This window comes from Mixophyes fleayi, chromosome 6, assembly GCF_038048845.1.
Source record: "Mixophyes fleayi isolate aMixFle1 chromosome 6, aMixFle1.hap1, whole genome shotgun sequence".
Classification (NCBI taxonomy): domain Eukaryota; kingdom Metazoa; phylum Chordata; class Amphibia; order Anura; family Limnodynastidae; genus Mixophyes; species Mixophyes fleayi.
The window spans coordinates 27,742,911-27,760,254 of record NC_134407.1 but is presented as its reverse complement, the minus strand read 5'-3'; the positions used below and the strand labels follow the sequence as shown (position 1 = coordinate 27,760,254).

Sequence of the window (17,344 nt, the reverse complement as noted above, 5' to 3'; positions counted from 1 at the left end):
CATACCCATGTTCAAATGGAAACATTTGAGATCTGCTAGTACTTGAATATGAGCAAACATGCATGAAATTACTGTCTGATTTTTTTTTAAAATGCAGTTTGGGTTCCATGATTAATCTGGCCCAAACTGTGTCATTTTATATAAGACTGTGAATTTGGCTAGTGTACTTCATTTGGTCACAGGTATACGCAGGAATAATCCACATACCTTGGCCAGTGATGCTACAATGAAATGAAATATTGTACACTTCTTGGGTTTTCCCATTTGTGATATATGGGAACAAGTATATGAAAATATTGTATGGTAAAATAATTGATACATGATTTGGCTAAGGTGATTAAAGCCTTTTGAAGGTTCAGAGTTCACCTCTTTTTTTAGAATATTGTGTATTATTTTAAGAAAGATATGTGTATATATTTATAAAGGTATACAAGATACACAGTAGGAACAACTGATACATGAAGCTACTATCACTCAAAAGAGACAAATGTTAAAGACACATGAAACAAAGGGTTAAAAACAAGGCAACAAGACACAACCAAAAAGCGGCTTGGCTAGAAGAGCAAGTGAGAGCTACATTGTATCTTCTTTCATGCAATTATTAAAGTAAAATATCTGGGGCAGGGGATCTTTTATCATGGGTAAAAAGCTGGCAACAGGGTCTCTGCACAATTTGTCTGCCTATGGGATTTGTATGTAATGTGTGGTTGGCAATGAGGTTTCCTTACATTGTGACTGGTAAAGGATCAGTACAAATACCTTCACGCCACGCAATGGGTAACACTTAGTCACTTTTGTGAGTTAGTAACTACAACTAAACGACACATCCATAACTTTAAACACGATTTTCATCTCACTCGCAAGAAAAGAAAGTATTCAATACACATTTGATATTTTATTGTAATACTGGTTAACCTGGTGTGTTATAACATGATTATCCATTCAGCCTGCGCGGAAGTCCAAACAGTGTATTTAAATATTGATTTCAGATACATTATTTTATTGAAGGCCTTCTTCTTTCTCCAAACCTGTGAAGAGTGAAAGGTCATATGTCAAATAGTATGAGTGTAGTATAAAATAAAAACAGAAGGAACACTAATATTGTACAATAATGAGTTGTCAGAAGACAGATTTTTTTAAAATTTCAATATTTTCCTCAGTTCTATATATAGGTTAAGCAGACATTAACAAAATATGCAGAGGTTAGGGCCAAACCCACAAGATGGTCAATGTATTGACACAGGGAATGTTGTTACAGATTGTGTCATGTTTCCACTATCTACCTGAAACACATAGCAAAGTATTTTGGAAGAACTCTGTTGGGGGAACCCTTCTCTTCTTTAAACTCAGTCTGTGACTTCCTATTTGTCTTCATTCCACTTCTCACATCCAGGGCCTGCGCTACCACTAGGCAAAACTAGGGGGTTGCCTGAAACACCAGGGCGTAGGGGGGGGGGGGGGAGGGGCCTAAAGCACTGAATGAGTGACATAATGTCACCAATTCAATGTCTTGATTTCACCGCAGCGCTCACACACATGGAGGGGCCTTACCTGTGAAGTGCCTGCACCTCCATGTTTGTTATGGGCTGGGAGGGTGGTGCTTGGCTATGAAGTAACAGCCCAGTGCCACACTCCCAAGAATAGAAGATGCTGCCCTGTATCCACTTCCCTCTGGTAAAAATATAGCAAATCACCCGCAACTCCCATCATGACACTACCTGTCACATATAAACTTGTACTCGCACAACCCCAGAAAAGGTCAGGTCAGTACCTCAAACAAGATCAACACACTCTTTTCTTATAACATTCTGTGCCGATGTGACTATTCGAATGATCTGATTGGCTCCACCCATTTAAAAACTGGGGATATCCCAGACATGCGTAAGATTGATATCAAAAAGTTGTATAGTCAAACCCACCCAAAAATTATTTTATCAGACAATACAGCAAAAGTCAACAAAAATAAAATAAATGACAGGCCAAACCTCGGAAGAAGCACCAATTGGATTCGGAGACACTGGAATCAAAGCAGCAGCCTCTTTGTTCACATTCTTCTCTGCTTATACTAGGGTACCCACAGTCCTTCCGTTCAGAGACATCATGTGTACAATGGCCTTCCACTGGGAGAGAAACTATTATGAGTCATCTAGGTAAAGGTTATTTCATGCAAACAACCAATAAATCAATATAAAAAAAACATGCAGCAAAAAAGTAAATTATAAAATAGTCTAGAGACAAAAAAATGTAATTCAAAAGACATACACCAATGTTTAGTACCTGTACTGCAGGGGGAATTATATTCAGCCACAGCAAGTTCATCTAGGATAGAAAGAAACTATATTATATTACGGAGGACTTGGACAGAGAGTAAGATATAAATTACATCCAGGGTATAAACATGAGCTGCACATGTTTACAAACAAAAGTTGTATGTAGGGATTGTGACCTGTCCAGTTCTGAAGACTTCATACACTTCAATGTACACTGGATTTATTTGTGCTTAGATTATTTATGTATAGTATATACCACCAAAAACTACCATAGAGATGTATGATAATAAATAGACAGTATACAGTACTGACATACAAGAAACTACTGGAATGAATGTGTGGCAGCATGGGCTGGTTAAACAATAGATTGAATTTAATATTGCAGTTAAGGGATAAAAAGACAATGCATCAGAACGCCCTCGGCACTCCCTTACTGTACACTGTCCGCCCTTTCCCTCTTCCATTCCGCCCCCCAAGTCGTAGGCGGTCATAGGTGTCATTTGCGTTTGGACACAAATTGCATGCAAATTGGCATAAGGACCATTTCTGAGCTTGGGCAGAGCAATTTCACACAAAGTACGTAAACGGGCATATGTCTGAACATGGATCAGACCCATTCTGCTTAACTGAAATCAGAGCTGGGTTACCCATTAGGCAACCTAGGCTTCTGCCTAGGGCTTGGTGGGCACTGACAGGCCTAGATTACCTTAACCTGTTTGATTTCTCATTTACTGAGGGTCCTGGGTTGTCTTTTCCTGTTGTTGGTCCAGCATTTTTTTTTTTAATTCCTCAAACTCCTGCAGCTCAAATGCTACTGTGCTGCTGGCACTGCTTCACTGCACATTGGGTGAGCATCTAGTGTATATATCAATGCTGCTCCACCCTGCTTCTACCAGGACTTTGTTATTAGGAGCAGATGGAGGAACCACCATGTTGCTAAGAATGCTAATGTTGACCTATGTGAGTGGTACAGATATAGGCTGTTTGTGCTTTGATAGGTAACTCAATAACTTCCAGCCACATAGCATAACCTTCTAATAGGGATCAATCAGGAGCAAAGAAAAAGGGGAAAGTGCACCATCATGGTGGCTGGTGGTACCAACGCCAGACTTCCATAAAAATAAAAGATCAACAAGGGTAATAAATAGAGTGGTATAAAGAAAAGGTACAGAGAAATGCCATGGGGCAGGCATTTTGCCAGGGATGATCAGAGAAAGGGAGCCTCAAAACAGTATTTTGCCTAAGGCCCCATAGGATCTTAATCCACTTCTGACTGGAATATAATAGTTACCAATGGAAGAGGAAGTCACAAATTGACTTGTGTGCATTAAGCAGGGGAAACAGAAATCAGCTTACTGCAACAACATAAATTTACTTAAAAAAGCCTAGTCTAATAAACTGAGTACGGGGGGATTCCAAATATGTGCATGGTTTGTAAGGCATGATAGGGTTATAGAAATAAACTTAGATTTTATGTATTTACATCTTTATTACTTACTTTTTAAAATGTTATTATTATATAAATTAGTTAATCTCTTTTAGCAGTTGGCATGTCGTCCACTGTTAGTTCCTAACTGCACTGAATATATGAGAGCTGAAAAGGAGGGAGCATTTGAGACATATCTCCTCTATAGCACCAAGGCCTCTCTATAATCTGAAGCAAAGTCTGATGACATCACCATTGTGACCCCACAGGATTTCCTCTGCTCAGTTGGGACAACTATGTTTCCCCATTGAAATATACAAATCATTCACGTTGAATGCTATGTGAAGAGATCGGATGGCCAGCAACCTTAAGTGACGGTTCCTGGACACTTCACTGGAATCCAAGACCGTCATTGAGCGCCGAGTTCTAGATGTGTCATGGGGTTCTGTAGAACACTACTGTCATATTAAGGTGTGAGAAGATGGCTAACTTACATTGATGTAAATTAAATAAGTTAAATTTGAGGCCAGACAGCTTTTATTACTAAATGGATCTAACCTGGATCATAATAGTCAAAAATCTTCACATTTGCAGCTTGCAGGTTTCTCACATGTGTTAATTGCTTGATGGAGAAGCCTAAGCTTTCGGTTTCACGAGTGAGCTATGGAAGAACAGAAAGCATGAAATGGACATCATAAAAAGTCAATGTGATCTGTTCCACATTTTAAGATGTAAAAATGAAGAAGTAAACAATTGTAAAATGAAAAAACTATAAGTTGGAGAACAAGTTAGTAAGAGATAAATGAGAGTAAAGACAGAACATCTTAGAGGCTAAATTGAGCAGTTGCTTAGATTCTATAGGTACACAGTAAATATATTTGTTAGCTATTTAACCATATGGTGGATAATGTAGACTGGTGATAAATGGAGTATAAAAGCAGGAAATTGATAATGAGATTTAAGTGACGCAATAGTCAGAGGATAATCAGAAAGGTGGAATTGAATGAAAATAATTAATAATTACAACTTCGAAAGAATAAACAGTTTTGTTTGATATTGATGGGTGTGAGTTAGTGGTGGAAGAAATGAATGAGAGAGAGGATTGAAAGTTTGTAGGGAAGACTAAGGGCTTGAGTCATTAAGGAGAGCAAAGCATAAAAAAGGAGTAACTTTGCACCTAGGCAAAACCATGTTGCATTGGAGGAGGAGGTATATTTAAAATGTGTTGACAGATTTACACTTGTTGTAGGGCATGTCCTAGATCAACTTTAAATTTCAGTGTAAAAATAAAACTATCAAGTATTTGTGTATTTAATGTATGTGCAAATAATAAACTAATTTGCACCCCTTGTATTGTGCCATGGTTTGTCCCAGAGAACATTTACTCCTTTTTTCCCCTTACTTTCCATAATGACCCAGGCCCTAAAGGTAAATGGGGACTGAATTGTAAGCTATAATAGCATAAGAAGTATAATGTGTATTGATGGTTAATAAACAACAGAGGAAAGAGAAACAGCTGAAAAGAAGCAGGCTCCATAGATGAGGACAATAATGAGGATTGTAAATAGGATGAACAATGAGCGGTGACAACATCTTAGGAGTGATGTAATCAATGACATCTACAAACATCTATGAGCTAGTTTATATGTCAAATAACCATTATGAGAATGATGGAATTCTGCCAGGAATACCAATGATACTTGGGAAAGTGAGTGGAAAGAAAGAATATGAACACGTGGGAGAACGATGGCTAGTTAGGGGTCAAAGCATAAAGAAATTAAAAAATGCAAGTAAGATTTACTTACTTTCTCCAAGTAAATTATCACTTTTTCTGGAGTGAGTTCTGTTCTTTTCACAGCAGGATTTTTTGCTAACTGAAGAAAATAAAGTAAATGAGAGGGGAATGTGGGGAGTCACCTATATCTGCATTGCAATTTAGTAATGGACCTAATATCATGTAGAATTAAGTGAAAAAATTCAACACTTCAAAGTATTAAATTTCCTAAGTTGGTCAATTCTCTACCAACTGCAATAGATTTATACTGATTTAATAAAAGCAGGATCTCTTACCTCCAACAAAAAAACAACAACAATATTTCAATCAGAAGTAAACCCAGATATCATGATAACCAGCAGGAAAGTATAAATTAGATAACACCATAATCATATTTTTCATGCTATCTTGTATATGTATTCAGTACGTTGCAATCCTGCCATTGTAAATTCCCTTGAAATATAGATAATATTCAAACAGAATGTTCATACAAGTTGTTCAGTAATAGTCTAGATAACCCTTAGGGGTCTACTTATTAAAACAGTGCTGTGACAATGATTATTCATCTCTGCAGATTGCAGCCATATATAATGAAGCACTGCTGTAACTTAACATGCCGGGACTGCTCTGGAAACCCTGGGAAAGTCCCCTCTCCAGCAAGAACTGTTTTACTATTTACCGACAGCCTAGCCCTGCCGGTGAATGGAGGGAGTGCTATGCCATAAACCATTCATAAATTGTGCAATGACCATTTTACGTAGAAAACTGCTGTTTTCTACGTTTTAATAACTGATCACACTTTAGTAAATAGTCCTCTTAATTATGTATGTCCTATTTATAATTATAGCAGTTGTTTATAGCATGCATGCCCTATGCTGGTAATCAATAGGTACACGTCATTGTGGCTCGCACCCTATTTTTATTGGTCCAAAATAGTGATGAAAGTTTTGGGGTGGGGCTAATGACGTGATTGTTTGAGCCCCGCCCCCACACATCCACTTGTCCCCCGGACCTCCCTGGGAAACAAGTTGCCTATGTTGGTAAGTATGATAATCACACAAGTAAACCATGGTTTAAAACTGATAAAGCCTACATGCCAATTATACTATGCAGCACAGGGAGAGATGATTAAAAGTGCCTTTAGTGAGGGCTTTATCATTGTCACTAAGAGGTTTGAGGTTTACTTTTCAAGTCTTCTATGACTGAAATAAAGAGTGTGATGAGCTCCTGCACATTAGACTCTTCCGACAGCTGCAATAATTGCCAGGCTCATAAGGAAACTGCGTTGAGCTGATGGGCGCACAGGTCTTATCTGTCTGCACTGGACATTCGTGGCTGTCTGTATAGAGGAGAGTCCTGGACAGAAGTAGAAACTGAAATTGTGGAGAGAATTGACACAGTGGATCCACCTCTGCCGTGCAGTTCCCAGACAGTGCCCATAGAGACTTGATCCTAGTGGTTAAGTTCCAGATGATTTGGGGGCTGCTCTATGATGGTAAATAGCTGTTCAAGAGGGTAAGGCAGAGATAGGCAATCTTTACTACCACCCTCACATCTCAAACTATACTAACTACTCTTACTATCTAAACCCTTTACTGTCACATCTCCCACTCTATAGTCTCCCTCACACCTCGACCTGCACTGCTGCTCTTAATTTACACCTTCATGGTTTATGCCACCCAAACTATGTTACTATCTGAGTACCCCGCAGACTATACCACCACTGTATTGTAGGCTTGCTCTGATGAACACATCCCGTTCTGCATTCAAGTTAGTGAAGCTTAGATAAACCCGCAAACACAGAACTTCATCCACCACATGGCGCAGCAATAATCCTACCCGCTACATACTGTATTACTGATAATAGGGAGAGGTTAACATAAAATGGTATTATTGAGGCACAATGTGTCTCAACCTCCATAGCATCATTCTTCTCAATAAAATGTTCTCCATCTGTACTGAAACCAACACAGAACACCAATATTTGAGTTTTTCTTTCTATAAATGAATCCTATTGTGGACAATTTTTTGTGTCTTACCTTTTTCACACTGGTTTTACTTGGAAGGAATCCTGATGGAACTTCCACCTCTAACAGTATCATATTGGTCTCAGTTCTGTCACCTAAATAACTACAAGAAATATTTATTTTATTTATTTATTTATTTATAAGGTGCCACAGATTCCTTAGTGCCAGATACAGAAGCAAGTAACAAATAGATGAGAAAATACACATATGCAGCACAGATGAGTGTGAGCAATGCTATGGGGACTCACACCGAGTGCAGCAAAAGATGTGACAGGACATAGGAGCGAGTCAGACTGTGGACAGATGTGGGACAATAGGTAGAGAGGACCCTGGCCGTGAGAGCTTACATTCTAGAGTAGAGCTTGTTAAAGAGAGCATTCATTATTGGTTATTAAGTTGTTGTATAGAGATGATTCGCTGGTATAGAAAACATAAACTGCCAACAGACCTGTTTTAAGGCAGACACCCCTCTTGTGCAAAAGGATTGTGATTTACTACATCACATATTTGGCCACACAAATGGGGCTTGTTTAGATAGATTGGGGGTGTGGCTTTAGATGGAGAATCAGGACATGAATTGTTAATCCCATTTGTAATTTTGATATGTATACTCATTCAGTGTGTGTTTCAGAAAAAGAGGTAACAATTTGCCTTCCTATTTTGTGGAATACTGTATTTCTTACATGAATGCTCAAACATATTTTGAAGGTGCTTTGAGTATGCAGCACTGCTCCCACTTGTTGAAGTAATATACATGTCTATTGCTTCAGTCGATTGGCCAAATAATTGACTGAAAAAACGGCAGTGTGTACCCAGCTTTAGTCATTCATTTGTAAAGATGCCTGATGAAGGTGCCTCTGTGCTCTGAAAGCTAGCAAATATAATAATATTTTTTGGGGGGTTAGCCAATAAAGGTATCACTCCTATAATACTTTTGTCTTTTTTGAAATGAAAGTATTTAACATCACATAGATTTTTCTGGCTAACACTGTACTGAAATAATAATTATTAAAACAATAATGTTTTGCTCCAGCCAGCAGAACAGCTGCTGTGGAGTTAACATTCCAAGCATGCCATCAACAAGCTAACAAGGCATGCTGGATTTTGTAGTTCATAGCAACTGGAGAGCAACAGGTTTTAAAAGTATGTACTAAAACCTCTGCACATGCAGACCCCATTAAAGTTGATATGCAAGTGAAACATCCAATCTTGAGTTCTGTAGGTACATATGATTTTACAAATTACATTAAACCCAAGTCTCGTTTAGCATCTCCAAAATGAAGAGCTCATCCTTACCTGAACTCCATGAAAACCTCAAACCTTGTCTGTGCTTCCTGGGTGCAGACTGATGGCTGGGTACTAACACGGAGGACAAAGTAAGTGTCAGATTGGGCAGGAGGGATATTATATTTCAGATGTGTCTGCAGAGAGATTGACATATCATAATACAAGTTATAACTAGTATTGTATTAATCTATTATTAGAGAAAACCAAAATGATGTATTATATATAAAGATAAAACATAATAATATTAAAGGACTGAGCAGGTCATCCAAACATTTTTAATGTAAATTACTTCCATTTTCATTTTAAGAGGGGTACTCCTTGGGGAACACAGTAGACACATGCTTTTGTTTAAGAGATAAAGTGTCACCAACTCCAATTCAGATAAATGTGAACTATCCAAATCAAGACTCACCCCAAGAATTTACATTTTTAAAGGAAAGGCTTTTATTTATAGAACAGAGGAAGGTAAAAATAGTAGAATAGGATAGATTTTAGTAGAGGCTCAAGTTAAAAAGCCTTAATAACAATTTTAAATTCTATCTTGCATCAGAGTAAGTAATCCATTTTGCTTTGTTTAGTTTCTAGATGAGACCCATATGAACAGTTCTTTAAGGTCCTCTTACATGATCAAGTGCAAGACTTAGCAATTGGTCCTCTATCTGGCCCGGACAAATACGTCAAAACATAAAAATGAGTAACTTAGCTGTCCAGTAGGCCAGGTCCTTAATCATTTCTTTGAGTGTCCCTGTCGCTGGGTTCTGATACAGGATTCTGGATTCCTTGTGCACGGCCATCGTTTGAACATTCAATCACATTAGCACTGCAGTATGGTGCCAGTTCTTCGTACTTTACCACCTGCTACTCAGACTGTTTTGCCTCCTTGCTCCAGTGTATTCTTAGTATAGCTCTAGTGCAATCCTGGCATCTTCAGCTTCAGTGCAACCCTGGCATCTTCAGCTCTAGTGTAATCCTGGCCTTCAGCTCCAGTGCGACCCTGGCATCAGAGCAATCCTGGCATCTTCAGCTTGAGAGCAATCCTGGCATCTTCAGCTCTAGTGCAATCCTGGCATCTTCAGCTCTAGTGCAATCCTGGCATCTTCAGCTCCAGTGCGACCCTGTCATCAGAGCAATTCTGACATCTTCAGCCTCAGTGCAATCTTGGCATCTTCTGATCCAGGCTATTCGTGGTATCATCTTCTATATAGCATATTCTTGGTATTGCTCCAGTGCTATTTCTGACATTATCCTTTGTCTCAACTCCAGCATATCCAGGAATTCCTGCCACTTTTCTTGGTAATCCTACCTGCCTCATCAGGTACTGCATGGAGGTCGGCAAACTGTGTGATACTAGCAACAAAGACCATATGTTTTGGCTCCTTGCTCCAGTGTATTCTTAGTATAGCCCCAGTGCAATCCTGGCATCTTCAGCCCCAGTGCAACTCTGGAATCTTCAGCCCCAGTGCAATCCAGGCATCTTCAGCTTCAGAGCAATCCTGGCATCTTCAGCCTCATTGCAATCCTGGCATTTTCAGCTCTAGTGCAATCCAGGCATCTTCAGCTCTAGTGCAATCCTGGCATCTTCAGCCTCAATGCAATCCTGGCATCTTCAGCCTCAGTGCAATCCTGGCATCTTCAGCCTCAGTGCAATCCTGGCATCTTCTGATCCAGGCTACTCATGGTATCATCTTCTATAGAGCATATTCTTGGTATTGCTCCAGTGCTATTTCTGACATTATCCTTTGCCTCAACTCCAGCATATCCAGGAATTCCTGCCACTCTTCTTGGTAATCCTACCTGCCTCATCAGGTAACTGCATTGAGGTCCGCAATCTGTGTGATACTAGCAACAAAGACCATACCTCCTTGTGGGGGTCCCTGGCAAAAATTACTTCATGTACTCCGTTGTGGGTAGCGACAAATCAGACAGGTCCCATTAAATCCGCAGTCCTAGTGCCTTTCCTGACCCTGGTGTCCAATAGCCATAGGCCTCAATCCTCTGTCCCTACTCTAATCTGAAACTATTGCTACTCTCATTAGTTTCTTTAGAACTTCTAGCCTTTATATACTTGAAACAACTAGTTACTCTCTGCTATTACTTCACCTCCAAATGCATATGGCTGTTACTCACTATGAATTTATACCCTATAAATGTATCCTCTTTTTTTTTTACTGAGTTCTAATTATTATACTCTACTGACCACTTCTTCACTCACTACTAGTTTTCTTTCGCAACACTGGGAACTCTCTGTCAGCCTCTCTAGCTCCCTTCTGCTGACTGCTCCTTCTGAGACTGCACATTCAGCTATTAATGTAGTTTTCTCCTGCTCAAGCCAAAAATGGTTCCTGCTTGTTATTGATTAGTTATTTTGTGGGGAAGCAGTAGAAGGCTTGTTTCCCTCATGTAATCTAGGGTCTGTACCTAGGGACCAGCTGCTAATCGACTCTCTTGATGTTACCATGACAACCTATGTAGAATCACTGGAAAATACCGCAACTTAATTATAACAAATACTTTTTTTAGTCCTCAGTGACGCTCCCTCTCAATGTGTTATATAAGCATGAATACAAGTATTAATTTAAGTCAATAGGCAAATTCAGAAAACCCCACCAAAATTAATAAAAACATAAAAGGTACAAGAGCAAGAAAGTTACAAATACATAAATATAAAAGAAAGTAAACATTTTAGATAAGGTACAACAAGGTGATCTACAGATATTAACCATGTTTTTAAATAGAACCCCAAAGATTTTTTCCAACATGGAATTATTTAACACATATTAATCTACTGACCTGTATATACACACATCCATTCCCTGTGGCTGTCACTGTGTACCTTCCAGGGATATCTGGTAAGGATTCTCTTTGTAAAAGGAGGCTTTTAGATTTGTCCACATGAAACTGCTTCCGAAATCCAGACAATGACCCGACTGTCACAGTCACATCCTGATTGTCTCTGTATGTGGCCTTTGCATATTTTGTCAATCCTTGAAGTGCCACCACTGTGTCCTATAAGATAGAGAATGTCATTGGATAGATCAACTTGATTTACAGCATCTTGCTTATAGTTGAACAATTCTGTCTTTTAATAAGTATTTTACTTTGACAAATCAACCAAACCATTGGAGTCTTGCTTGAACTGTTGTCTCAGAGCAGTTCTGGCCAAATCAAGTTTTAAGAACAGATTATCTTATTCCCTAGGTGTGACTAGTAATTACCATTTTACATTACTATATTACATTGATATCTTGCTGGACCAATATGCAATATATATCAAATATGCATCCAGCTATTTCACAATTGGTTGTAAGCTTGCAAGCAGGACCCTCTTACCGCTAAACTCCGACAGTTAACACCAAATGTACTGCCCTGACATAACAGCTAACCAATGCCACTACCGTTCTTAGTACTGGGTAATTCTGCAGGACAGCAATAGCAATCCCCATCTTAGCTGCTCTTGTGATCTCAACCACTCCCAGGTAAAATGATCCTTTAGTAGCCTGTGTGATTTTGTTTGTTTGTTTGCTTTGTGAATTTGTATTGCAAAATTATGATGATAATCTGACCTGAAACATCATTTTCACGTCCCCTCGCAACCTAGCAAGCTTTTGACTCTGACATTCGCAGGTGGGAGAATATATGGGAGCGTATACAGAGCATAATTGCAGCATTAAAAACAAAAAGGCAAATTATTGTTTATTAATCAGAAAATAATTTAAACACTGTTGTTGTAATTAGTTTAAAATATGTGATAGAGCATGTGAGAAAAAGGAGAGAGGAACCAAGACATGGCCGAAATAAATAAATAAACAAACGCAGCAATAGTATATTACTTAACTTTAATAGGTTAAACTAATGATGTGATTATTATATTACTACTTGAGGGCATGTGATAAACAAGAGGGATGACTTAAGATGCATCAATTTCATCATCAAAAGGTTTGAGCAGCTTGGTGGCTTAGTGGTTAGCACTTCTGCCTTATAGCACTGGGGTCACGAGTTCCCAACCATGACCTTATCTGTGTGGAGTTTACATGGGTTTCCTCCTGGTACTCTGGTTTCCTCCCACTCCAAAAACATACTAGTAGGTTAATTGTCTGCTATTAAAAATTTACCTTAGTTTCCCTCTGTCTGTATGGGTATGTTAGGGAATTTAGACTGTAAGCTCCAATGGGGCAGGGACTAATGCGGGTTCTCTGTACAGCGCTGCGGAATTAGTGGCGCTATATAAATAGTTGATGATGATGATATTGGTAATTGAAAATAAATGGGAGGATAGAAAAAACATCAGTTTAATCCATTATAACATTGTCAAAACAATATTGTTTGACAGTGGCAGAGCCAGGCAGGTAATGCAAACCAAAGATGTCTGAGGGTCATCTAATATAAGAAAAATATTCCTTATAATTTTTTTTTCATTTATATAGTAACTAACATTTAGGAAAGTTGTTGGTTTGCACTGAGCAGTATAAGAGCAAATAATTGAAGCCTGCAACTGAGGCACAAAATTGAGATTAACGGGGCAACAGGTGTATGCCTACTATTAGCAAAATTCTGCATCCTTACATAATTACTTAGAATTGCATACATAATTTTATCATTGCCCTAATGCTGTGCTGCCATTCATAAACTGCAGCACAAACTGTGATTTCGCTCTTCACAACTGCCTGTAAACCTGGACTTCTGCTGCTAATCACCACCAGGAATCAATAATTTGTTTCTGGACCCATAACCACTCTACGCAACTTTCAAAGTAAATGGTTTGTGCTACATGATGAGGCTCTAAAATTTGCAAAAGGAAATCCTTCCAAATCACCAAACAAAACAAGATGAAAAGCTTCAGAATTTGCTGATTTGATTCACTCAAAACTACCAGCTTTTGAAAAGAAAGTGTTTAGCCTTTGTAATGAAAGATAAATTAATTAATTAAATGAGTTAAGCTCATCTGTCACCTCCTGTTATCCAGGCAGTCATGAAAGAGGCTGAGGGTTCTTAATTGTCATGTGCGTGCTGCAAAGTAATTTTTTATTTCACTTCATATGTTTAAAAACAATAATTATTTGCATGGCCACCACAGTTGGTCTGAATGAAGAGCCATTGTCCGATCAATAGCTAAAATCACAATTAAACAAGTCCCATTATCTTTATAGATCTTTACTGGGTATTGACCATGTTTACTAGTATTGTGTCTTCAGACCAACAGCCAGGCTCAGTAGCAGGGAACCCAGGGCTGAGGGGAGAGAGGTGGTCCTGTTTACCAAGAGCCACCCTCTCCTGATAAGCACAGCCAATAGGAATCTTTTTTTTCTGGGAAGTAAAGCCTGGTACCCACAGATCCTTAATTTGACTATGCCAACAGGTAGAAGAACACTAAGGTGATTGGAGGGAGGAGCAGAATGTCTGAACAGCAGTCATGCTTGGACACAAGCAGTGTTCAGTCATTGCCTCACTTGCCAGTGTGGGCCAGTCAAAATTGAGGAGGCACCTTGTCTTAACCGATGTGAAGTCAGTAATAAACCTCACAGGGCCAAGAGGGTGACAAGTCAATTAGTGGACTAAAGTCACTAGTAAAATCAGTACTGTGTACCCCATTGTTTGTACTCAGAGCCCAGTTTAAGCACAGTATATATATTGTTTGATGGTGGACTGTTTGCTGTCTGAATAAACCCTTGTTTATTGACCTTGACTATCTGCCTGAGCCTGTGTTACTACCTGTATCAAGGTACCTATGGTCCCTATTAGAGGTCTACCTTGGTTGGGTGATGAGTGTAAGCTGAGGGGACATTCCCCAAGTATAATCCTGGGACAGTCTTTTTCCCCTTGGGTATCACCACAGTCCTGGTGTATGTTATAAACAATAGTACTTTCTCTTGTAGTTTAACAGCAGACACAACAATAAGGATAACTTATCAGGAATAAGTTAAGTAATGATATTTTGTTTACCTATACAATAATTTATTAATGATTTTGAGTAATACGCTAAAATTGTTCCTTTTACTGTTTATGTTTCTTCTTAACTTGAAAGAAGTATACATGTTTGTATTATTTTACTTGTGTGGTGAAATTTCCAAAAGTACCTGAGCAAATTTGCACCAAATATATTTGACTCTAAATGATTTATTTACTATAATTTCCAGTCAAATTAAAAGAAAAAAAATATTTTTGCCATTTTGGAGCAGAGGTCAAAGAATCGGACAGAATTGTAGTGCCGGCTATGGTGTAAGCGTGTACAGTAGCATGATACAAACGTATTAGGTGTAACCTGAGTGGAGTAGAAGCCGCCCTGTGGTCTCTGCTTTCTGATAATCCAACGTATGATAGTGGAAGCCTCTGCAATATCTTGCGGTGAAGTTGTCTGATCCGAGAGTATTGCGAGGAGAACATAGGCTGATATTTCAACATCTCCATTATCACTGGCGTCTGCTGCCCAATGCTTGCTCCCATCTGATTGAGTTTCAACAAAGACAACACACAACCTTGTGATTACACCAAAAGCTCAAATTAAAATTTAAAATTTTAAGAAAAAACAAATAAGCGGATTATAGCCCAACTTTCCCTTAAGGAATGCAGGACACTTACCCATATTGTAGGAGGAGGTAAAAATAAAAATATATTGGGCTTTGTACATCTTCAGATTAATACAAATCAAAATACTGATGTATTTTCCCTTTTGATTTGCAAGGAGACACCATCAGACAAACAACTGCATTACCTTTCCTTATAGCAACCTTCTCCAGGACTTTCAGCATGTGCTGTCTTAGATCCTTGTCTCCTGACAAAGTAAAGGCATAGGCGAGGAGAGCCTGATTGTAGATAGTGTTTACGCCATCTACCGCATCCTTCAGACACTGCAATGCTTTCTCCACAACTGTGTTCTATAAAAAGACTACAGAACTAGAGAACGGAATACATCTTGAAGGGTTCATATTAAGGGTTTGGAAAGAAAAAAAAAAACAAAACAATACACAAAACAGAATGATTTAGTTTATCAGTGCTCCGGTGAAAGGAACTTGAAGCTTACGCTTTCTGCTATGTGTAGGCAAATATATTTTATAAATGCCAAATCATGTGATGATGCTCAATGCCTAGTAGGCTAAGTGGCTGCTGGCAAAATGAAATTGATACAGGAAAACCCTCCACACTAATACAATCTATTGTTAACCCTAAACAAATTCAATAATTTCCACAAATGCCTGTATTTACTTAATTGTTGGCTGCACTCCAGTAGCAATCTAACACATACAAAGTATAAAAAAGAAACAGCACTACTTCTTATCAGAGGCAATCACGGGGTTTAACATTACAAAGCACCAGGAATATTTTGTTAACAAATGTTTCAAGGAACAAAGAGAGGAAAAGAGGAAGGGTTCACCCCTTAATAAAATATAACTTTTATGCAATTCATTAAACACAAGCAAAATATAAAATTAATGAAATTAAAATGAGTGTATGAGAGTGAAAATTAGATTAATTATTTGCAATTTCTAATCCACTCAATCTGTTTTCTAGACCCTGTCAATTAACCTATGTTCAAATTGTAGGTAAATCCACTGATACTTTTAAATTTGATACCTAATTTTTATAGGTATGTGTTTAATACCCAAACCACTAGTGTGCCTATGTATCTGATGGTTCATATATGTTTTTTCAAACACTGAAATCGCAGTGTAGTTTCTGAGATGGACATATTTAGTTAGCTGTCTCAGAGTCTATTGTTGTCTGACGGTTTTAAGTTCAAAACAGCAATTCATTCACCTAGTCATATCTAAGAGTTTGTTCAACGATCTCAATCAGAGTCCAAAGTAATGTGTTATATTCTATTAGTCAAACATCTTACTAAAGCTATTTGTAATTATATGAACTCAAGAAAATTACTCATTCTCTGTTATCATCCAGATTCTAAAGTTCTGATCATTTTTCATGTTGCGTCTAAATGAGCTGTCTAATTGGCTTATAAAGCTTTCAATTGACATTAATAATTTTGTCTGAATGCTAAACAATGAGCATAAATATTCATTATCATTTTATTTAATTTTTAATTTTTATTTTCATGCCAAACAGTTTAGACAAACAGTATATATGGAGGGGAGCACTTGGCTACACCACATTTGGGATTGTGCTTTACAAATTGTGTTCCACTAATTACTGACAAATTCTCATTTGAATTATTGATATAATCAAAAACTAAGTGTATCTCCTCAAATCCTTTGCAGATCTATATAGCGTTTCTATTATCTATTAAATGAGTTGAGTGAATTATTACTTCTAAATAGACAGCCAACACTCGCTTTCTATTTTCTCGTTGGAGCTGAGGAGAGCTAGGAGTTTAACTATGCAGGCTAACTGTGATGTCAGCTCTAATATCTGCATGCTGCCTAACACTCATAATTAAAGGACTTAACTGGAGGTGGCTGGATAAATAACAAGGCTTAATAGGCAAACCCCCTAAATGTGCAACTGGAACAATAGGAGGAAAAAATAGAAACTATATATTTGGAAGTTTCTATATCATTATAATCTTGAACATTATTATCTAATTTGTCAATCCTTTAAAATATATTTG

At 38.1% G+C, this 17,344-nt stretch overlaps 1 protein-coding gene across 1 annotated transcript in view; it reads right to left on the bottom strand.

Moving 5' to 3' along the window:
- Positions 1-882: 882 nt before the first annotated feature.
- LOC142160958 (alpha-2-macroglobulin-like protein 1) overlaps positions 883-17,344 on the bottom strand; it is an 80,276-nt gene continuing 63,814 nt past the window's right edge. The window contains exons 28-37 of the mRNA XM_075216098.1: positions 15,494-15,656; positions 15,044-15,225; positions 11,575-11,790; positions 8,794-8,918; positions 7,510-7,600; positions 5,502-5,570; positions 4,255-4,357; positions 2,278-2,319; positions 1,986-2,120; positions 883-1,028 (exon numbers count right to left, since the gene is read on the bottom strand). Coding sequence (XP_075072199.1) covers positions 1,000-1,028; positions 1,986-2,120; positions 2,278-2,319; positions 4,255-4,357; positions 5,502-5,570; positions 7,510-7,600; positions 8,794-8,918; positions 11,575-11,790; positions 15,044-15,225; positions 15,494-15,656 — 1,155 coding nt within the window. The 3' untranslated portion in view covers positions 883-999. The remainder of the gene's footprint in view (positions 1,029-1,985; positions 2,121-2,277; positions 2,320-4,254; positions 4,358-5,501; positions 5,571-7,509; positions 7,601-8,793; positions 8,919-11,574; positions 11,791-15,043; positions 15,226-15,493; positions 15,657-17,344) is intronic.